Source organism: Saccopteryx bilineata, chromosome 5 (genome assembly GCF_036850765.1).
Source record: "Saccopteryx bilineata isolate mSacBil1 chromosome 5, mSacBil1_pri_phased_curated, whole genome shotgun sequence".
In the NCBI taxonomy this organism is placed as follows: Eukaryota; Metazoa; Chordata; class Mammalia; order Chiroptera; family Emballonuridae; genus Saccopteryx; species Saccopteryx bilineata.
In genome coordinates, this window is record NC_089494.1 from 38555673 (window position 1) to 38578754 (window position 23082).

General features: G+C 45.3%; 1 protein-coding gene and 1 non-coding gene across 13 annotated transcripts in view; one reads left to right on the forward strand and one right to left on the reverse strand.

Moving 5' to 3' along the window:
• Nucleotides 1-14417: 14417 nt before the first annotated feature.
• TRNAI-GAU (transfer RNA isoleucine (anticodon GAU)) lies at nucleotides 14418-14493 on the reverse strand. The gene has a single exon. It is a non-coding gene; the product is annotated as a tRNA-Ile (tRNA).
• Nucleotides 14494-16986: 2493 nt separating this feature from the next.
• Nucleotides 16987-23082, forward strand: part of ANKRD44 (ankyrin repeat domain 44) — a 354643-nt gene continuing 348547 nt past the window's right edge. For all 12 annotated transcript variants that reach the window (XM_066233603.1, XM_066233606.1, XM_066233614.1 and 9 more), the window contains exon 1: nucleotides 16987-17214. In XM_066233603.1, the coding sequence (XP_066089700.1) occupies nucleotides 17188-17214 (27 nt within the window). In that variant the 5' untranslated portion in view covers nucleotides 16987-17187. The remainder of the gene's footprint in view (nucleotides 17215-23082) is intronic.

Consider the following 23082-nt stretch of genomic DNA (forward strand, 5'->3'; position numbering starts at 1 on the left):
ATTTCAGCAACTGAGGTGAGGCCATGGAGCCATCCTCAGTGCCAGGGGCCAACTTGCTCCAGTTAAGTCATGGCTGCAGGAGGGGAAAAGAGAGAGAGAGAGAAGGAGGGGGGGGGGAAGGGTGCAGAAGCAGATGGTTGCTTTTCCTGTGTGCCCTGACCGGGAATCGAACCTGGGACATCCACATGCTGGCCTGATGCTTTACTGCTGAGCCAACCGGCCAGGGCTTCAAAGTGTTTTTCATGAAAATGTACAAAATGCAATTCAAGGAATGAGGGCAATGATAGGGATTAAACAGAGGGCACTAAATATAAGCCTTAGAGAAAACTCCTAATCCAAATTTGGGAGGTAGTGTGAGTAAAAAAGAGCTTCATGGGCAAAGTGATATCTAAACTGAGATTTGAAGGACAAGTAGGATTAACTAGATGAAGATGACACTGGCGCAGATGCAATAAGAGACAAGAAAGAGCAATATTCAAAGGCTCCGAGTGAGAGCAAGCAGGCATGCGGAAAGCTGCTTTCGGTACAGAGCGCGAGAGCGCGGCCAGACTGCCGTGTGCAGTAGCACAGGCAGTGGACCGCACTATACCAGCAGGGAGCGCTCACACAGACGAGGATGGGAACGGTGAATGCCAGAGGTGAGCAATTTGGCTTCCCTGTGAGAAGAATATTGGGTGGGGAAAGTAGAAGACCTTAAAAACCAAGCTAGCGGCCCTGGCCGGTTGGCTCAGCGGTAGAGCATCGGCCTGGCGTGCAGAAGTCCCGGGTTCGATTCCCGGCCAGGGCACATAGGAGAAGCGCCCATTTGCTTCTCCAGCCCACCCTTTCCTCTCTGTCTCTCTCTTCCCCTCCCATAGCCAAGGCTCCATTGGAGCAAAGATGGCCTGGGCGCTGGGGATGGCTCCTTGGCCTCTGCTCCAGGCGCTAGAGTGGCTCTGGTCACAGCAGAGCGAGCATCGCCCCCTGGTGGGCAGAGCTTCGCCCCTGGTGGGCGTGCCGGGTGGATCCCAGTCGGGCGCATGCGGGAGTCTGTCTGACTGTCTCTCCCCATTTCCAGCTTCAGAAAAATACAGAAAAAAAAAAAAAAGCTAGCTAAGTCACTTGTAGACTAATGGCATTTGTAAGCCACTGAAGGAAAGTGACTTGACCAGACTTGAAGTTTAAAAAGATTGTGCTGCTGTGGGGCAGAGAGTGGAGCCCGGGAAACCAGGTAGGAGGCTGTCCAATAGGACAGGTTGGTCTGAAGGGAGGTCCTGGAAATTAGGATTAGAATAAATAATAGATTTAAGAGATAGGATGAAAAAGATTTGATCAGACTCGGAAGAGCTTCAGGTTTTGTTCTTGGACCAAACTTGGCCCAGGGTAGTGTCATTGACTGGTTCGGGGAGCACAGGGGGAGTCAGTTTAGGGGAAGATTACTAAGTCACTTATTAACAGTCAGTTATTGAGCTGTTACTGGGCAAGGAGGAATCTTTCCTTCCTCCTGCTGACGTAGTAATGTGGATGACACTTCCCAGGGGAGATGCAAGGTATGTCTCTTCTTGTGGGCATCAATAGTGTGTGTCGAATGATAGGTGTTTGAAAGTCTTCTAGTCTCTCATCTCCATTTTAAATGTAGCTTCTGTTTATTAACTTTCACAGAGATGATTTGAGACATCCAAGAGAGAAGTCAGCAGTTGAATGGTCTGGAGATGAGGAGACATATGGTTGGTATAAGACACAGAAATGTATAAATATTTTGGACCAAAGACAAAGTATTGTCAGAGTGTGCCCAGTGGAGCTGGGCAGAGCGACTGTGTTTTTGGGAGAGTGGCCCAGGGGAGCTGGGAGGGTGGAGGAGTTGTGGAAATGGAGAGAAGAAATAAAAATAAAAAGACATCTCTCTTGAAAAGTTTGGCTGTGAAGGAGAGTGGTTACAAATATTATGAATTTGTATGATTATTTTTCTGGAGGAAGGCTGAGAATGGTGCCTTAGATTCTTCAGTGCTCCAGTTAAGGTGAAGGACCACCACTGTACCTTAGAGTGGCCCATCAGGGTTTTATTTCTTCTAACAGAGCTTGATGCTTTCACCAACTTCACCTCTTTGGCTTTTCTTAGTGATGTGGGAGAGGAAGAAACTTTCCTCTAACCCCAAGGTTCTTTCGCTGGTCTGATAATAAAATCTACATGGGACAGGTTAACAAGAGAATAACCAAATTTAATTACACATGTACCGTTGGAAACCCCATGAGAGGTTTAGGGACGGAAAGTTAAAATGAAGTATACGGCTCACAAAAATTAGAGGATATTTTATAGCTTCATATTCATTTTAAAATATCCCTAATTTGGGGGGATATATATATATATAGCATTTGGATATATATATATATATATATGGCATTCTGAGCTATGAGTGAGGTATGGTATCTTGGAGCATTAGCAGGGAGAAAGGTTCCTGCAGGGTGATAAGAAGAGCAGAGAGAAGTTCAGTCATTAATGGTTTGCCCTGACTTGTAGATAGGTCAAAAAATTGTTTCTGGTGATGACTCTCATTATGGGCAAGATCCCTAGTAAAATAAATTAATTAATTTATGAAAGATTTTATTTATTGATCTTATGGAGGTGGGATGGGACGAGAAGTAATTGCTTCACTCTGATTGGTTGCTTCTCATTTGTGTCTTGACTGGGCAAGCCCAGGGTTTAGAATCAGCAAACTCAGTGATCTAGGTCAGTGCTCTATTCACCACAGACCAGGGAACAAGGCCCCTATTTTAAATTCTTCTAGGTGCTTGGTGTTGGGGGCAGAAGTTTCTCTTGAGCCTGCAGGGACTTGGTTGCCTTGAATGCTAAATAATCCATGTACCACAGAGACACCTCTTTGGTGACTTGTTCTGAACTCTTACGTGGCTTCTCTTCTTTATCCTCTGTCCCTTTGTATTCTAAGATGAATCTTATTTTCTCAGCCTCCACTATTTTTGACTTCCTTTTCCAAGACAACTGTCTAAAAGAGTTGAATATAAATGGGATAAAATTTCAAAAGCTGTAGCAAACAACCCAGAGTAAATGCAATATTCATTTTAGCAATCCCTCACAGGAAAACTTAAAATACTTTATTTCTAAATCATGGTAACAAGTTATTAGCTCTTTCTACTTGGTTTATTTCTGAAAATTTTTTTTGTGTTGCTGAATTTTATATTTTAGGTAGAAGAGTGGTATATTGAGTAAGCACTTAAAGAAAAAAGTTCTAGTATACTTTGAGTAGAATTATTACATATCCAGCTAATGTTTCCTTTACTTGCATGATTTTAAAAATCAGATAGTTTGCCTTTATTTACTGAATTTGTACTTAGTGGCCAGCACTATAGGGACACCAAAGAAGTGTAAGACATGGCTAGTGCCCACTAGAAGTTTCTAGTATAATGAGGGAAGCAACACATATACAAAACAAAATATAAGAAATTACAGAAGACTGATACTCATAAAATAATTAAATACAATAGATGAATAATAGCAAATAAACAATGAAGTATTTAACTGAATGCTACTGATAATACATATGTTAGAAGGTCAAGGACAGTAAAGTTCAAAAGCCAAGAAAAGCATTCTGCGTTCTAAAGAACATAACCTTCAGCAAATCAACACTAAAATAACTTTATAATATTTATTTGAAAAACACCTACCATATTTCTTCAATTCTAAGATGTCATCTTTTCACATTTTAATACAATAGCTATAATAGCTACCATTCATCTTGCACTGACTTTGGACCAGGTCCTATTTTAAGTGCCTTACATATGTTTACTTGTATAGTATGGACCACTTAAAGGGGTGGAAATATTTCATCTTCTCCTCTCTGAAAAGGTGCTATTAAACCATCGGTGCAAATTGGAACTCCGTGGCTGTTTGGAATTTAGGAAGCATGGTGTGTACAAAAATAAATAGTGCTCAAAGATGAAAATTTATAAAAATTGCATTGATTGGGTGTTTTTTTTTTTTTGTTTTTTTTTTTGAAGAGACAGAGAGAGAGTCAGAGAAGCATAGACAGGAAGGGAGAGATATGAGAAGCATCAACTCTTTATTGCAGCTCCTTAGTTGTTCAGTGATTGCTTTGTCATATGTGCCCTGACCAGGGGGCTACAGCAGAGTGAGTGACCTCTTGCTCAAGCCTGCGACATTGGACTCAAGCCAGTGACCATGGGGCCATGTCTATGATCCCATGCTCAAGCCAGCGACCCCTTGCTCAAGCTGGTGAGCCCGTGCTCAAGCCAGATGAGACTGTGCTCCAGCTGGCGACCTCGGGGTTTCGAACCTAGGTCCTCTACGTTCCAGTCTGTTGCTCTATCCACTGCGCCACCGCCTAGTCAGGCAACCATGTTTCTAATCACCTTAGCCTAGTTGCTACACTCTTGGTTCTGTTTTGTGAGTATCACCTGGTAGCCCTGATACCCTTGGACCTATAGCTTAATTGTTAGAGGCCACAGAACCTTCAAAATAGAAGAGTCTTTGTTGCGGCACCTTAGTTGTTCATTGATTGCTTTCTCATATATACCTTGGGGGGGGCACTACAGCAGAGCAAGTGACCCCTTGCTCAAGCCAGTGACCTTGGGCTCAAGCTGGTGAGCCTTGCTCAAACCAGATGAGCCTGAGCTCAAACTGGTGACCTGAGGGTTTCAAACCTGGATCCTCTTAGTCCCAGTCCGATGCTCTATCCATTGCACCACTGCCTGGTCAGGTCCAGTGCTGAGATTGATTGGAACATGCTTTGGGGAATGCCACCTATGGGGAATGAGGGATCTGGGACAGGGCAGAGGGAGAAGTTGATGGGTGACATAGTTGCAGCACAGGACTCGGCTGATCCCAGGGGAAGCTCTGGAGCTAAGATGTCCTTTAGAGATGTCCTGCATTGAGACAAAAGGGCCTGGCCTTATACCCTTGTGCTGGTTGGATATGAATAGCTCCCATGGAGGGATTGTAGCCTTAGGTGAAACTATTACTTTTTTTTTTTTAATTCATTTTAGAGAGGAGAGAGAGAGAATGAAAGAGAAAAAGAAAGGAGGGAGGAACAGGAAGTCCCAGGTCACTGCTTTGTCCACTGCGCCACCACAGGACAGGCAAGAGATTCTTACTTTTGACTAAGGGCAATTCCTGGGGGATGATTCAACTTCAAGCTGTCAGCAGGCAACATTCCCAGCAGTTGAAGGAATAAAGGCTTTGATCCTGAAGGTGGGAACTGGGTGGCACACCACAGCATCTACTACCATGATATGTATTCATCTATTTTTATATTAATTTACACTTAAACATTTATGTATGCATATTCATATATACACATGAATATATAGACATACATGCATGTATTTATATACATACATGAATATATAGATATATATGCATGTATTTATACTTATAAAACTTTCTTTTTCTTTTTTTTTTAAATCTAAGTTTTTATTGTTGTTTCTTTGGGTTATTTTTTTTATTTTATTTTATTTATTCACTTTAGAGAGGAGAGAGAGGGGGGGGGAGAGAGAGAGAGAGGAGAGAGAGACAGGGGGGAGGAGCTGGAAGCATCAACTCCCATATGTGCCTTGACCTGGCAAGCCCAGGGTTTCGAACCGGCAACCTCAGCATTTCCAGGTCGATGCTTTATCCACTGCGCCACCACAGGTCAGGCTATAAACTTTTTTTTTCTTAAGTGACAAGTGGAGAGGCAGAGCCACAGACTCCTAAATGTACCCTGACTGGGATCTACCCGGCAAGCCCCCTACCTGACAACACTCTGCCCATCTGGGACCGTTACTCTGTTGCTTGGCAACCAAGCTATTTTAGCACCTGACACTAGGACATGGAGCCATCCTCAGTGCTCAGGGGGCCAACTTGTCCAATCAGCCATGGCTGCAGGAGAGGAAGAGAGAGATAAAAAGAGAGAAGGGAGAGGGGGAGGGTAGAGAAGCAGATGGTCGCATCTTCTGTGTGCCCTGGCCGAGAATTGAACCTGGGACTTCCGCACACCGGGCCAATGCTCTACCACTGAGCCAACTGGCCAGGGCCTATACCCATAAAAATTTATTTATTTATTTATTTTAAAATTTTATTTTTCATTTTTTTTTTTAGAGAGGAGAGAGAAAGGGAGAGAGAGAGACAGAGAGAGAGAGAGGAGAGACAGAGAGAGAAGGGGGAGGAGCAGGAAGCATCAACTCCCATATGTGCCTTGACCAGGCAAACCCAGAATTTCAAACCAGCGACCCCATAAAAATTTAAAAAGCATAAATCAAGTAAATAAAACAACCACTGTGAAATGTGATATAGTAAATTGAGTATATTTATTAAAAGCATAGGCTATCACTATAGTATAGTGGCACTCAGGATTGTACCTTAGAAAACATTTTTGAAATCTGAGGGTCGTATCTGTTTGCCACAAAGAATGGGAATGTCCCAAGCACTTATTAGGTGGATATCAGTGATGCTGGGTATTTCCCAGTATGAAATTTCAGTGTCCCACTGGATATTCATGTAGGTAAAAAAAATTGATTGTATTAGTTTAGCCTAGAGCTTAACTCATTTTACATATAAACACAATGGGTTTTTTTTGTTAAGATTTTATTTATTCATTTTAGAGAGACAGAGAGAGAGAGAGAGAGAGAAGTCTAAACACAATGGTTTTGTGCCCACTCTGAGTAGTGCTTTCATAAAGCTCTTCTCCAGATCTCCTTGTCATCAATCTTCCAATCCTTTTCTTTCCAAGTTGTAGGGCCTGTTCAAGTTCAGTGTCTTACATACAATTTCCATTCAATGAGGGATTGCTCTGCGCTTGCCCAGTCTTATGGGTTGGTAAATCAGATAACATCCAGTTCGTCCTGGGCAGCGGAGGGTGCACAGTCACTTGAGGTCTCATGGTCAGTCATTCAAATTCAGTAGCAAGCTATGTGCAGTTTCTCCAGCGGAGAATAGTTATCTGCAAAAGTGGGCGTGGCTTTACTCCGAAACTGAGGCCGTCTGCACTGGGATTCTTCTCTCAGAGTTTGCCAGAGGCTCTATATACCATCCCTGTTTGCCACCTACACTTCAAACATCAATGGATTTTTCTGGATCATAAAGTCTCGCTACAGAGTCTTCTTTTTCTATAATTCCTGCTAAAAATGCCAGCTGTATGGGTTAGTCAGTAGATGGGTCAGAGCACCACAGTCAAGTGTGGTATATACTGCTTCCAAAATCCAGAGGCCCAACAAAGATTGTGTCTCATTTTTAGCGATAGTTGATAATAAAGTACAGTGATTATCTTTCACGTTGGAGAGATAGTCTGATGTCTTCTGGATCAATGAAACTCCAGAAACTTCACCAAGGTGGTGAATTTTCTTAGGGTTTCATATCTCACCTCTTGGTCACATGCGTCTTAATAAATACTGTAGAGTATTTATTTCCTGTTTATTAGTTCCGGTCAACTTAGTGTCTAATATAGTGATCAAGATCTCTGCAGATTAGATTATGGCAGAGAACAGGAGAATTTACACCCCCTAGAGAAGACTATAAAGGTGGACTACTGGCCTGGCAATATTGCTGCAGTAATGTTAGCACATATAGAACTGCAGTTGCAACTGGCTCTACCATCTGATTAAGTTTACAGCAATTCATAGTTGTTCCCTAAGCTCCATCTGCCTCTTTAGAGGCAAAATAGGTGAATTAAATGGGGGAAGTGACAGTATCACCACTCCTGCATCAAAAACATCTTGTATGGTGGTACAAATATCTACATCTCTCCAGGGATGTGCTATAGCTTTTGGTTTTCTGTCCTGGTAGCAAGAGGAATTCCTAGCATCTTCTACTTGGCGTTACCCATTACACTAGCCTTTCCTCTGTAGGTCAGAGAAGTAATGGGGATTCTGCCAGTTAGAGAGTATGTCTATTCTAATTACACATTCAAGAACTGAGGTGGTAACCACAGAGGGGGGCTGCAAACCTACTGTATCCATGGTGACTTATACTTGGGTGAAAGCACCATTTATCACCTGATACTGTAAGTCTCCACTTTGATTTGTGGACCCAGTGATATTTTGGATCCTTGGGAATTAGCATTAATTCAGAAACAGTGTCTAGTAATCTCTGAAATATCAGGGCATTTCCCTTTTTCCTGTACATGGTCACCCTAGTAAATAACATCATTTACTTTGGGAAAGGCTTCGATGAAGATTTGTAGTACATATTTATGGCAACACTGCTGGGTTATTATTCCTCAAGGGGACCAGCCTATCTCTATGAAGGGGCTGCATCTGTGAACTGGCCGAGGTATGGAAACTGGATGAGAAGAATGACATTTCACTTTGATGGCCGAAGTCAGGTTTCAGGAAGCAGAACTACAGCTTTAGATAAAGACTGAGGGACATTTTAGAAGTCTGCCCATTTGTTTCATTCCCCAGGGCTACTTAAGCATTACGACATATCCCTGCAGGTCAAGACCTTTGAGTACTACTTTGTGCTGCCCATTGTAGTAAACATGTTTACCTTGTCCCTGTTAATTAAACACTGTCACTTAGCTATTGCCATTCCAAGACCCCATTATCATAGAAATCAGGGAGTCATCTCAATGGAAGCATCTCCCACCATCGTATTCAGCTATCGAAGAGCTTTTCTGTTGTTCCCCTTACTAATGTATTTTTCAATGCCTTAGTGTAGAGACTGTCATCTGGGCCTGTAGGGATATGTAGTTTGGGTTTGGGTATAGAGATTACGCATGATAAAATAACTCCAACATTCCTATCTCCATAAACTTTTGGATTTCTTTCTTTGCAGCATACCAGGGACATTCTGTTATCTTTCATTTATTTATTAATTTTAACTTTAATATTTAGTGCATGTGTGCGCAAGAGGAAAGGGGAGAGAGAGAGAGAGGAAGGGAGAGAGATGAGAAGCATCAACTCATATTTGTGGCACCTTAGTTGTTCATTGATTGCTTCTCATATGTGTTTTGACCAGGGGGCTCCATGCAAGCCAGTGACCCCTTACTCAAGCCAAGGGCCCTGGGCTCAAGCTAGTGACCATGGGATCATGTTGATGATCTCATTCATGCTCAAGCCAATGACTCTGGCACTCAAGCTGGTAAGCCTGCACTCAAACTGGCAACCTCTGTGGGTTTTTTGTTTGTTTGTTTGTTTTTTGTATTTTTCTGAAGTTGGAAACGGGGAGGCAGTCAGACAGACTCCCGCATGTGCCCGACCGGGATCCATCCGGCATGCCCACCAGGGGGCGATGTTCTGTCCATCTGGGGTGTTGCTCTGTTGCATCCAGAGCCATTCTAGCACCTGAGGCAGAGGCCACAGAGCCATCCTCAGCGCCCGGGCCATCTTTGCTCCCATGGAGCCTTGGCTGCGGGAGGGGAAGAGAGAGGCGGAGAGGAAGGAGAGGGAGAGGGGTTGAGAAGCAGATGGACGCTTCTCCTGTGTGCCCTGGCCAGGAATCGAACTCAAGACTCCTGCATGCCAGGCCGACACTCTACCACTGAGCCAACCGGCCAGGGCCCTAACCTCTGTGTTTTGAACCTGGGACTTCAGCAACCCAGGTCAATGCTCTATCCACTGCGCCACCCCTGGTTAAGCAGACATTCTGTCATCTTGATCTTACTGAATGTAGACACCACTGAGTCAGAGTTTAATTTAATCAACTAAGAAAACTGTTGGAATCACTTTTAATGCTTGAGTTAACACAGTAAATCCAGACTTTCTGGGAAATGCGCCCATATCAGTTAATTTAGCCCAATCCTTTTCCCTTTATTTTATTTGGAACTTGACCATGAACCTTTCAGCCTTTCACAAAGTCATGTCACCTATGACAATACCAAGGTTGATTTCTGAGTTGCTAATATACATCACATTCACATTGGTCTGCATTTGTAGTTCTCTCATTCACAACGGTTCTACATACAGGTGCAAGTATCTTACTATTTATTTGGCCTTTTAATAGAGTTGTGCTGTAGTATTTACTTATTGAAAGACACATTAACTATAAATTCCTTTTATTTCTCCTTTATTATACAGTTAAGACATTTGTAAGGCTGGTGGCCGTGGTCATGCAGATTCGCATTGAATTCGAACAGACAGTAAAGGAATTGTGGAGACGAAAAACGGTGAGCCATACCAATTTACTGGAGGCTCGCAAAGACAGGCAAACCAAAAGAAGACAGAAAAGAAAAATAACAAAGGAAAAGGAAAACCTGCTTTTCGCAGTGGAGGGCAAGGGATCAAGAAACAAACTGCAGCTCTCAGTGGCTGGGTGCAGGATCCGATTTCATGGTCCCGAGGGGAAGCTCTCAGTGGCTGGGTGCAGGATCCGATCTCATGGTCCCGAGGGGAAGCTCTCAGTGGCTGGGTGCAGGATCCGATCTCATGGTCCCGAGGGGGAGCTCTCAGTGGCTGGGTGCACGATCCGATCTCATGGTCCCGAGGGGGAGCTCTCAGTGGCTGGGTGCACGATCCGATCTCATGGTCCCGAGGGGGAGCTCTCAGTGGCTGGGTGCACGATCTGATCTCATGGTCCTGAGGGGAAGCTCTTATATCCTTACAATAGCACTGTCACGTGCTCCTGCACTAACTGCACAAAGGGCTTGCAGCCCGTAAACCTGCGAGCAAGCCTAACACAGCTCTTTTCTCCACAATATTGTATTGATTTTAAAAAAAAATTTGCATAGGTAGGTAATATTATCTATGAATTTCATTTCAGAATAGTAAGGGGAGTGTTTAAAATACTAGTTTAAAAGGGGATGATGGGCCTGATAGTGTTGAGAATGGCTCCCTCCTCCTTTCTAATCAGGCCCCAGTCACACCTGTATAGGCATGCTCGTAGTGAACCAAAGTGAATCCTGAGTGCATCCACCAAATTAAATAATTTGTTAACACTCTTCTGAAAGGCGGCTATATTAATTTTTTAAAAAGATTTTATTTATGTATTTTATTTATTTTTTATTTATTTATTTATTTATTTATTGCATTTTTCTGAAGCTGGAAACAGGGAGAGACAGTCAGACAGACTCTTGCATGTGCCCGACCAGGATCCACCTGGCACGCCCACCAGGGGCGAGCTCTGCCCACCAGGGGGCGATGCTCTGCCCATCCTGGGCGTCGCCATGTTGCGACCAGAGCCACTCTAGCGCCTGAGGCAGAGGCCACAGAGCCATCCCCAGCGCCCGGGCCATCTTTTGCTCCAATGGAGCCTTGGCTGCGGGAGGGGAAGAGAGAGACAGAGAGGAAGGCACAGCGAAGGGGTGGAGAAGCAAATGGGCACTTCTCCTGTGTGCCCTGGCCGGGAATCGAACCCGGGTCCTCCGCACGCTAGGCCGACGCTCTACCGCTGAGCCAACCGGCCAGGGCTATTTATGTATTTTAGAGAGGAGAGAGAGAAAGGGGGGGGAGGAACAGGAAGCATCAATTCCCATATATACCTTGTCCAGGCAAGCCCAGGGTTTTAAACCAGCGACCTCAGGATTCTGTGTAGATAGATGCTTTATCCACTGCACCACCACAGGTCAGGCACAAAATGTGGCTATATTTAACTAGAAAATTCAGAGTCCTATTCAGTTTACTTACAAAGCCATGCAGGATAATATTAATAAATAGACCATATCAACAACAGCAGTGAAAAACTCTCATAGATGTAACAAAAGCAATCTCCTTTGTGCTTGAAGGAGGCTTCGGAGAGGAAATGTTTTTATCTCTGCATCAATGAGGATGGAGGGTGGAAGCCAGGAGCTTGCTCTCTCCATTCCCTTTGTTTGCATGATCTGAATCACAATTTCACGGTTAGATGAAAAATGGGAGAATGCTACTACTCTCTTCTTTCACTCTTGGAATCTTTGAGGAGGCTCTGAGAGGAGTCCACATTTGGTTTGTGAATGAAGGTAGATGTTTGGTCTTTGTTAGATTCAGGAAGGGGTGCTGAGACTGCCAGAGTGTAATTATTGAAGGAGCCAGGACAGGGAGGTGCTGATAGAGCCCCTGTGAGGCTGAGAACAAAGAAGATCAGCACAAAAAAGGAAAAACGTTTGCATTCCATTGGTCAGAGTCCCTTATCAGAAGTTTATGTTTGAAATTCACCACTAGGCTAAACCCAGCCCCTGTTGCTATGCTGCGAGCGGACCCCTTAGTGAATAGGTAACTGCCACATCTGCTTCTGTATAATGCTTGCTTAGGATATATAAGGACCTGGCTGTAAGCGCCAGGGGTGACTTCCATTTGCATCTCCCTGTGAGTACAGTGTCTCCGGACATCTGGGGAGTTCCCCCTGCGCAGGTTAAACTTGGCCAATAAAGTACGATCTAAGCTCCTGAAAGTCTCCGACGTTTGTTCTCGTACCCAGTGGATCCAATATCTTGACCCAGAAACTCTAGTTCTGGTTCACTGTCCAATGCCATGGTTCTGCAGGTTTGCTCTATGGCAGGGGTTGGGAACCTTTTTGGCTGAGAGAGCCATGAATGCCACATATTTTAAAATGTAATTCCGTGAGAGCTATACAATATGTTTAACACTAAATACAAGTAAATGTGTGCATTTTATGTAAGACTAACACTTTTAAAGTACAATAAATCTCTGAATTTTTTTTAATAACGTTGTTATACTGTTGCTAACCAGTGATGAATAAAGTACTTCTTACCATTAATGCAACTTGGTGCTGCATGGTTTTGCTGATGGCTTTGTAGTCTGGTTGATACGTGGTGAGGTTAAGCTTCATGCAGGCGCTGAGACTTCCATCCGTTAAATGTGATCGTAGGTTGGTCTTAACGTTCTTTAGATGTGAGAAAGACTGCTCACATGCATACGTAGAGCCAAACATTGTCAGTACAGCAATACTCACACGCTGCAGTGTGTGGTATGTGATGGGAAGCGCGTTCCAAGTCTTGACAATCAGCTGGTCTGCGGGTTGAAGTTTTTTCATTTCTCCCCACTTGTGTTTGCTTGCCAACTCTGCTTGCTGTCGTCCAAGTCTTTCCAAATCTTCATTCAGTGACTTGAACTTATTCACCCACATGTCTGAGGCCTTCAGGTCAGTATCTTGTAGCTCAAAATCTCTGATGAAGACACCAGGGATGTAACTCAGGTCAGCGTTGTCCGCTGCACACTCGTGTGGATGGGTGATGAACTTAAAAAGACGAGTGCTCTCATGAAATTCTCCAAAGTGCGCTTTGAATGACTGCAGGAGATTAGATGTGAAGCCCACTAGCTGCTGGAGATCAAGATGTTGAGCAGGGTCACTTGCTGTGCATGCATCTTTAAACCCTCCCAGTTTTTCAAAGTGTAGTAAATGACCTGTTTCAATGTTGGCAATGAAGAGTTCCAGCTTGTTTTCAAAAGCAAACACTGCTTGTTGAAGGGATAAGACTGTATTTCCAACGCCTTGAATTTTCACATTGAGCTGGTTTAGATGTTCAGTCATGTCCACAAGATAGTAGAATTTCAGGAGCCACTTAGTGTTAGCTAACTCAGAATGCTCAACGTTTTTCATTTCAAGAAAAATCCGGATTTCACTCAGACAAGCTGCGAAACCGCTGAGCACCTTCCCTTTTGACAACCAGCGCACATTGCTGTGCAGAAGCAGACCAGGATAATTATTTCCAATTTCATCCAGCAGTGTTTTAAACTGGTGATCATTTAAAGCTTGGGCAACAATAAAGTGGACCACCTGAATGACCAGCAACATCACCTCAGCAAGCTGCTCACCACACATCTGAGCACAAAGCACCTCCTGATGTAGGATGCAGTGAAAACTTAGGATGGGTCTCTTTTCATGTTCACGAAGAAGCGCTACGAATCCTGTTTTTCCCCACCATGCACGGAGCACCATCAGTACACATAAAAATAAGTTTATCCATTGGTAGATTGTTTTCTTTATTGAACTCAGTGAAAGACTTGAATAAATACTCCCCTTTTGTTGTCTCTTTCATGACAAAACACCAAGACTTTCCTCACATAGTATGTCACCAACAGCATACCTTGCAGTCACACTGAACTGGGATAAGTGGCTTATGTCTATTGACTCATCCAAAGTGAGAGAAAAGAATGGTGCTGCATTTATATCCTTCACTTGTGTTGCCTCAATTTGATTTGCTATCATAATGGTACGATTGTGAACAGTTCTTGCTGACAGAGGCATGTCTTTATTTTTATTTTTATTTTATTTTTATATTTTCTGAAGTTGGAAACGGGGAGGCAGTCAGACTCCCACATGTGCCCGACTGGGATCCACCTGGCATGCCCACCAGGGGGCGATGCTCTGCCCATCTGGGGTGTCGCTCTGTTGCAACCAGAGCCATTCTAGCGCCTGAGGCAGAGGCCATAGAGCCATCCCCAGCGCCCGGGCCAACTTTGCTCCAATGGAGCCTTGGCTGCGGGAAGGGAAGAGAGAGACAGAGAGGAAGGAGAGGGGGAGGGATGGAGAAGCAGATGGCGCTTCTCCTGTGTGCCCTGGCCGGGAATCGAACCCGGGACTCCTGCACATCAGGCCGACGCTCTACCACTGAGCCAACCGGCCAGGGCCCAGAGGTATGTCTTTTATTCATTTGATTATCTTGTCTTTATTCAAAAAGCCGTCAAAAAGTTCATTGGCAACATCAAGCATGAATGTTTTTGGCATACTCCCCATCTGTGAATAGCTTTCCGTTTCCCACAATTGCTAAAGCACCAGCAAAGCTAGCCAAATTCCAGTCACCTTGTTGGGTCCAAACACGGTGTTGCTGCTGACTAGCTTGCACTCTGCACAGTAGCTCTTGACATGCTTTCTTCCTGCTGTTCCCCGCTGGATATTTCAATGCAAATGTAGTATGGCGTGTGTCGAAGTGCCGCTTTATATTTGACCGTTTCATCAATGCAATTTTATCAGTGCATATTAGACACACTGCAGAACCTGCTCTCTCCACAAAGGCGAATTCCTCTGTCCATTCCTGCTGAAAGTACGGTACTCATCTTTTTTTCTTTTAGCCATCTTCTTCGTCAAAAGGGTTTCTGCAATTAGCTAGCTGACTACTTGATTAAAAGGAGGGAAGTTTACTTCTTGACCTCACGACGACCCCTGTACGTTATGCATTATCCAATAAAAATTTGGTGTTGTCTCAGAGGACAGCTATGATTGGCTTCAGCCACCCACAACCATGAACATGAGCGGTAGAAAATGAATGGATGGTAATACATAAGAATGTTTTATATTTTTAACATTATTATTTTTATTAACGATTTGTCTGCGAGCCACATGCAGCCACATCTGGCTCGTGAGCCATAGGTTCCCAACCCCTGCTCTAAGGCCTTCCTGAGGTACATGGGGCTTCCTGGGCGCAGTACCCTGTCCACTTGTTACTTAACTCTTCCTCCTCCTGTGGTAGACTGCAAGTGGCAAAAAGCCTTTGTAGATTCGAGGCTTAGCAAAAGGCTAAGTTCTCCCTGCCCCCCACCTCTATATTGGCTATGGGCTGAGTATTTGCACTCATCCCATAGCCCCACTTCACTTGCTTGCTTAAGTTTCTGGAAGCAATTTACACGCCCTTCCTCTCACTGTTTGTTTGTTCACATGTTGGTTGATTTCACTTATGCATGGTGGGGGGATACCTGTTTATGCCTTAAGAGAGTTCCTGTTTTTGCCTCAGATGTGTAACTTTGTATCAAAGACTTCCTTATTTGCATAGGGCTATATAATAAAGCAAACTGGGGGCTCTGGGGCTCTGGGATATTGCCAGCAACATTGAAGAGGCCTCCCGATCCCATCTGATCCCATCCTCTTTTCTCGGTGAGTGTATTTTCTTAATTCCACACCGTTCTTCCTCAGGACCCAGAATTACTAGCCGTGCAGGTCCCCTACTCTGGGCAGAGTGCTTTCAGGGAAGCCTGCCTTCACCTACCAGTTCTGCCTGATTCCTTTGTAATGCATTCCTTCAGCAGTGTTTTTCACCTGTGATCTCTTATCTCAGTTTGTGATTCTGATCATTAGCGGTCAGACACCTCCTAAAACTAGCTATCCTGCCTGCTTATGCTTCCTCCTTTCATCCCAGTATTGGATACAAAGTAGGCAACTGAGTACATAGTCCATAGTCGGTGAAAGAATAAATATTTGCTCCAAATTCTAGAAGCATCAACACCTACTGTGATTGTGAATAGCGCCATTGTATTTGCACCCCATGCTGTTTGACAGTTGAGTCTACTATCTGTTGAAGAGCATGTTAACTGGATTTTGTACCAATGAGTGAGTCAGGACAGGTGGAAACACTCAAATACTCCATTAAGTCAGGATCTCTTTTCTTCTCCAGTAACTCTGCTACACCTCTGCCTTTCCTAAAACAAAACCCAGAAATTGAATTAACGATGATGTCTGTGTGTGTCTAGCTGGGAGGTAGCTGGAGACCAAGATGGGCCAGGGTCCCCATTGCCCATCCCTCAAGTGTGACAAATGCTTGCTAAACAATTACAATGTGTCCAGGGCCTCCCTCCATTAAACAAAGAGAGCATCAGAATTATGGTCTTTGACCCTGGTGTATAATTTGCAGTGTTAGGCAATTTGATTTCAGATTATGAGGGAGAGATGGAGGAGGAGGGTTGTGACCCAGTCTCCCAGGTTAAAGTTGGTGGCATGCAAGTGGCAGCCTCTTTTGCTCCCCCTAGTAGTCTGTCCCCACGGGTTTGCTCATCAGGTGTGTCCGAGGATGTATGTGCGTGTGAAAGGGGGCTAGGTAGGATCACGATCAGCCTCGAGGGGAGCCTCTAACAGGGCACCCTCTGGGGCGGGAGGGCAGCGGGCCGCCCTGGAGCCCGCGTGGGGCTGGCCGGGCGCAGTGAGCAGGTGCGAAAAGCAGGCTGCAGTCCGGCCCCACGGCGGCGCGCCGGGTGCGGATGCGGACGAGCGCAGGGGCCGAGGGCTGCGAGGCGCGGCTGCGGGCGGCAGGAGGCAGCGTCCGCCCGGGCGGCGCGCCGTGAGCGAGCCTCGCGCGGTGATGTCAGTGGCGGCCCGGCTGGCAGCAGCCGGTACTTCCTGTATAAAGGCGGGCGGGCTCGACTGCAAGCCCCACTAGCCAGTGTCAGCCTCTCGGCGGGAGGAGGCGCGGCGGAGGAGGAGCAGGGGGAGGGCTGTCAAATTCGGGAGCCAGATTTTTTTCCCTTCCCCTGGCAAGCCCTTCCGCTTCCCCGGCTCCTGGCGTGACATCTGCGGACCGGGGACCTGTATGTGTGTGAGCGCGAAGGAGCGGAAGAATGGCAGTGCTCAAACTCACCGACCAGGTAGGGGGCGGCGGCGCCGGCGGGCGGGACGCGCGGCGCGGGGCGGCGCGGAGCCCCGGCGGGGGGATGGGGGCGCGGCGCGGAGCGCGCCCGCGAGCTGTTTACTCGCGGCGAAGGGGAGGAGTGTGTGCGGCTCTTGCTTCTCCGAAAGCCGGGGATTGTGGCTCTTTTCCCTGCGCAGTCCCCACCCTGGGCTGTCGGAACTGTGCGCTGGGGTGGGAAGGGGATGGGGGCGTCAGGCGCAGCTGGAGAGCTGGAGTGCGGGTGTGCACGGGTGTGTGTTGTCCCCGGGCCCAGGCTGGGCAGGGGGATGGGAGGCTCGAGGTGCTTCCCCGGCCCCTAACGAGTTGCGCAGCGTGGGCTCCACCAGCCCGTGCTGGCCGAGGGGAGGCTCGTCCGCGCCAGCTGGGAGGAGGACGTTGGATGGAGAGGGAGAAAGGATCGCAGCCTGGGACCCTTCCCTAGGCCAAGCTGGAGACCGGTCCAGCTCGCGGCTCTTGTGTGGTCCGCTGTCTTTATCGGTTTGACATGACATCCTGACTTCCTCCTTAGTAGCCCAGACGCTGTATATATGTGTGGTGCGCGATGGGGACCCTTGGAGACGATGCTCTGGGTTCTGGCGGATCTCTCCCAGGAGAAGTCTAATCAGGAGCTCCACTCCCAGGAGGTGGACCTAGCTTATGCTGAATGCATCAGCTTTGTTGCTTTCCTGGATGAGACACCACACAGGGCAGCTTTGGAGCCCTGGTTTGGAGAGATGGAGTGATATGCTGAATGCTGGTCAGTCCTTCTGTAGGTCTGTGGAATGGAAACACTTCACCTGTGTGGACTCTGCTGCTTTTAGGACATTGACATTTAAAGGCACCCAACCAAAGTTGCATGACAAAACTCTTTGCAGCCCCATCCACGAAAAAAAAAAGAAAAGAAAAGAAAGAGAAAAAACTTGCTCCCCCCCCCCGCCCCTGCCCATTTATTCGTGGATAGTGTCGTGAACATTGTCTTGGGGTCCTGAGACCCTCAGAGGCAATCTTGACTACGAACGCGGTCAAACATGCCGGTTCTCCGTTTTAAACATCTCATACTTCTTGAGTAGGTTGCATCTGGTGCCTTGCTGTCCCCAGTTAGTATCCAGCCAGAACATCCAGCAACTTAAATGGAGTCATTCACCATAGTGATTTGCTCTCCTGCCTTTTAGAGTCAAAGCTTTGATTTGCTTTCCCTAAGTATTCCCTTTGTAGGGAAGGGTTCACTGAATTAAAATTCATATGATCATTAAATTTAGCAGAAGGAGCAGCTGGTAATTGTGAAGACTACTTGTTCCTGTTGGTTCCAGAGCATTTAAATGTGTTTGTAAGCTGATATTAGGTTTCCCCCACCTTTCGGTCACATACTTCAACAACTGTTGAACATTTGCTTGTTTTAAATCTTCCAGTTTTAGTCTGACTTAGTCTTGTCATCTTTGCCAGTACATGTTACTGTACTTGTTTGTTATTCCTAAATCTTCAGAGTACAAATAAATACTTCTAATAGGTGCTATTTTTTTGCTTATCAAACGCACAGAATAATTTCACATAGAATTTTAGAGTTGTAAGGGACTACTCTAAAGACCATCTTAGCTCAGATCTTTCATTTTGTAAATGAAGAAACAGATGTAGAGAAGTGAAGCATGTCTTCCTCAAGGACCACAACTATTGGCCTATTGGGTGGTATTGGCCTATTGGGTGGTATTAGCTCCTGTCTCCTGCCTTCCAGGCTTTTGTGTTTTCTGCTAAAGTTTAAGACACTCTGTCCTGTCATTGGATGTGTTGAAAAGTAAGGAATCTTCTTCTAAATAAATATCAACATTAGTGAAAAGTATATTCCTTGGTCTTACAGGAAACAAAGTTATTTAGTCTTAAGGGATTATCAGAGTAGGACTTTCAAGATTTCTCTTTTATAATATTTCTGAATATATAGCGCCCCCAACCCAACAAAGTAGGGTTACTGTGGAGGGAAGGAGTTGTAAAACCTTCATTTGGTTCCACTGCCGGATACATAAAAAGAACTGGAATTCTACAACTCGAGCACCAATAACTTTCCAGCCTATTTTGGGGCAAAGCCAGAGAAAGGCTGGGTGTGGAGGTGTTCTGGGTGGGGTGAGGTGGGGTGAGGTGGGGTAGTGGGCAACTAAGGTTTCTGTGTGGCTTTGGGTCCAGGAAGTGTGTGGTCTGTCTTGCCTTATATAGTCTTACCTTTCAGTTTGAGACTCTAAATTCTTAGAAGCAGGTTCTGAACCTCACCAGGGGCTTCAAAAACCCTTTGCTTAAGCCCCTCCTACATGAGTTTTGCTCCATCATTATAACTAGGGAGCCCCCTGTTTGGAATCCCTGCCTTACAGTCTGCAGAAGAGGATCTAGCTCTCCATTCAGCTATTTGTAAAATAATGTTTTCTAACTCCTCCCTCATCTGTTTAATGCCCTATTTGTGTGGTGAATATTGGATTTTGCCAAAGCTCTTGGACTTTTAGCTTGATACATTGTTGCTCTTGATAACCGGAATCACAAGTCATATTGGTTTAAAAAAATTTTTTTTGATAAAGATTTTTTTATTTATTGATTTTAGAGAGAGAGGGGGGGGAGGGGGAAGAGCGGGAACCATCAACTCAGTAGTAGAAAGAAAATGACATTTCCTGTGCTGCCGAGCGTGGGGGCAGGAGCTTGTTGGACTATGGCAGTCAGCACCTCAACAGCCAGTCCTGCTCATACAAGAGGAGGAAAGCGCCTTTTCTAACTCTGTTTTGGAAGAGTAAAAAGAGGGGGGGAAGGGAGATGCAAGTGTGGTTTGTTTTTTTAAGATGAGAAGGCACTGGGAGCTATTGCTACAAACAAACTTGGCATTTAGCACTTCTGCATTAGTAACTGTGACTCTTCTGTCTTCCTCTTCACAAAACATTGTTTTTCTGGTGGCGATAGAGGGACCAATGATCCTGGCTTGCCAATGACAGGGGTTTTCCCAGGACATGGGACTTTTGGTGCTCAAGTAAACCAGGATGAGTTGGTCACCTTACGTAGAATAGAACACACTCACCTGTGTAATTAATATGGTGTAATGTCATTGTTTTCTTCAAATGGACGTTAGGTTTATTTATATCTTTGATAATGTGAGGTATTTTTAAGTGTGGAAAAGAAAATTCTTTTACCTACAAATGTAATGCATTTTGGCTTAAGACAGCCATGAAGCTGCAATTTGATTTGCTGTTGATCTTTTAAGGGCTGCTCTCTCTGTCACATAGTTACGGTGCTGTAGTAACTTTAAGTGTGAGGTCATTACCTTCAGCTTGGTCCCCCTAAAACTGTTTAAAAGTTATGAAGCCAGAATGGTAAGTCTTGTTGGACCTTGGAAGTGTTCACTGCGTCGTCTTACCTGAATTTGCTAGTGATAGCAGAATGCTACCTCCTCCTCAAGGGCTGCCTGTAGATACACTGTTTCAGCAGGTGGCCCTTTCTGGAGCTTCCTGCCTGGAGGCCTTCTGGTTCGGTGTCCCATTGCCAAGTCCTAGTTCACACTTGAGTCACCCATCTTCGTGCCAAAGGCGGTGGTTGGCAGCTGTGGTAGTGGCAAGAAACTAGAAATCCTGTAACTTTGAGAGCAGTATTTCTAACCCATAGTGTGGGGCCTTGGAACCTCTGGTGTGTTTTACTGGCTGCCCTCGTCTTCCGCGGCTCCCGAGAGCACTGGGCTTACAGCAGAGACTACGCTGCAGTCCTGCCTTCAGCAGCAAAGAAGGGGGAAGAAAGGCTTTATTCTTTGGACTGTTCTTGAGTTGTTTTGGGATCCAGTCACATGGTTTGGAGAGTGCACTCGAGGGCTGGTGTTTCATGGCAGAGACCTAATAAACGGCTTACATTTATCTTGATCTATTGTACACTGGGCCCCTGCTGTGAATCATCCTTTTAATCCTCGCAGTGCTGGCAGCGTGATTCCTGTTTTATAGACGAGAAAACAGGAGTAGAGAGGCTAATTGACTTGTTCAAGGTCACACACCCAGTAAGTGATCTAGCAGGGTGTCCACCTACCCTGGCAGTCCCTATTGCATAGGTGGGGCTCTAACCAGAAGGCTATCCTTTGAGTAGTTGAAAGGGCAGTGCTGCCGTAGGATTTGTGCCTGCTCTTACATACAGAAGCCACAGGGTGAGCTGGAGGGCTGCCCTGCTCCCAGCTCTTGGGCCAGACCCAGTCTGTGAGATTTGGGAGCTTCTCTGAGGCTTCTGTTCCTACCAGACTCGTTTCTGGCATTTCCAGTAGCCTCTCCACCTTCCCACCCTGGTGGATGATTTGATGGTTGGTAACTTGGTGATTTTTTTCCCTTGGTCATTACCATATAAACTAGAATCATTATAGAAAAATCAGAAAGCTAAATAAGCAAAAAGAAAAACTTCAAACTGTCTGAAGTCTCTGTACTCAGAACTACTCTTGACATCTTGATATATTTCCTTCTAGTCTTCAGTCTCGGTAGCCAGTTAAAAATTTTAAACTTTCTGCGTGATAATGACAGTATCTTTCTCTTGAGCACAGAGCTGATTATCTGTGCTGTCTGGATGACTTTTCAAGATAAGCTGAACCTATGCTTCTCTGAAAGAAATGATGGGCTGCTTGAGTGTAAATCTAGCAGCAGCAAGATTTAGCCCTGGATTGATTGAAACTTTAAAAAAAAAAAATTCTACTTCAACTTCTTCTTTTCCTCAAAACAGAGAGTAAATGTAAACTCAAAAAGGCACGGTTGTTTGTACCAGAAGCAGGACCAAACATTCTTTACAAAGATTTTACTTTCAACAATATAATGGGAGTTTCTATGGGCTAAAGTATAATGTGAAATAACTTAAATATAGGCAGGAACTACAGCGATCTGATGATCCTGTGGTTTCAAACGTGTGCAAGCTCTGTCTTTTCTGTCTTCCCCTAAGAAAATCCCATATTGAATCTCAATATATAAAAGAGCTCAACAGGAGTAGTGATCCCAGAGGCCTTTCACACACAGGTCATCTGGTGTTGATATTATTTGAAAGTCCCTTTGTATGAGAAAATCACTGGTGACTGGCTCAGTGGTTTTTTTCCCCCCTGACACATCAGGTACTCTAAGAACAACAAAAAATAAACATTTATAAGTGTTTGTAGATGATTAAGAGTTATATAGAATTTGGACAACCAAATCATTTGAATCCAAACTGGGACAACTTTTGAGAATGATGGGAAAAAGCTGGGGAGACAGGTGTGTGAACCAGGACTGTCCCAGGTACACCTGCCTGGACACATGGTCACACTTTATACGTTTATGTTTGCTCATCTCAGGCTTGACAGTAGCAATGAACTGCCTTTAAGTGTGTTTGACTGGTAGACTAGCCACTCATCTTTTGAGTCAGGTTTATACCAGAGCAGGTATTGTAGAAATTGTTTTTTGACCATGTGCAAGTCCAGAGTTGGAAAATGACTTCCGTCTCACGCACCAGTTGTGCCGGTCAGCGGAGGGCTTGCAGAAGCACTGTGTCAGAAGCATCTCGACTCCGCAGCCAAGGATGGGGAGAAGCGTAATGACTGGTTATCAGGGTTTGCTGTGGGTAGAAGATAAGGCCGAGGTGGCATATACTGTGCATTATTAGGCAACTCTGTAGGCCTCAGGTTCCTCTTTGTAAAATGAAGAGGTCGGACTGGATGCTTTGGGTGCCTTGGTTCCACCCTCTCTCTCAGCAGCTCAGCTTCTGTGGGAGGGGCGTGCTCTTCACATGGTGTGTGTGATAGTCTTCCACACGAACGTGGCCATCAAGGGTGCATCTGTAGATGAGCTCTAATTTGACTCTCTAGGTAACAAGTCAAGCAGTTAACTTCAGGTTG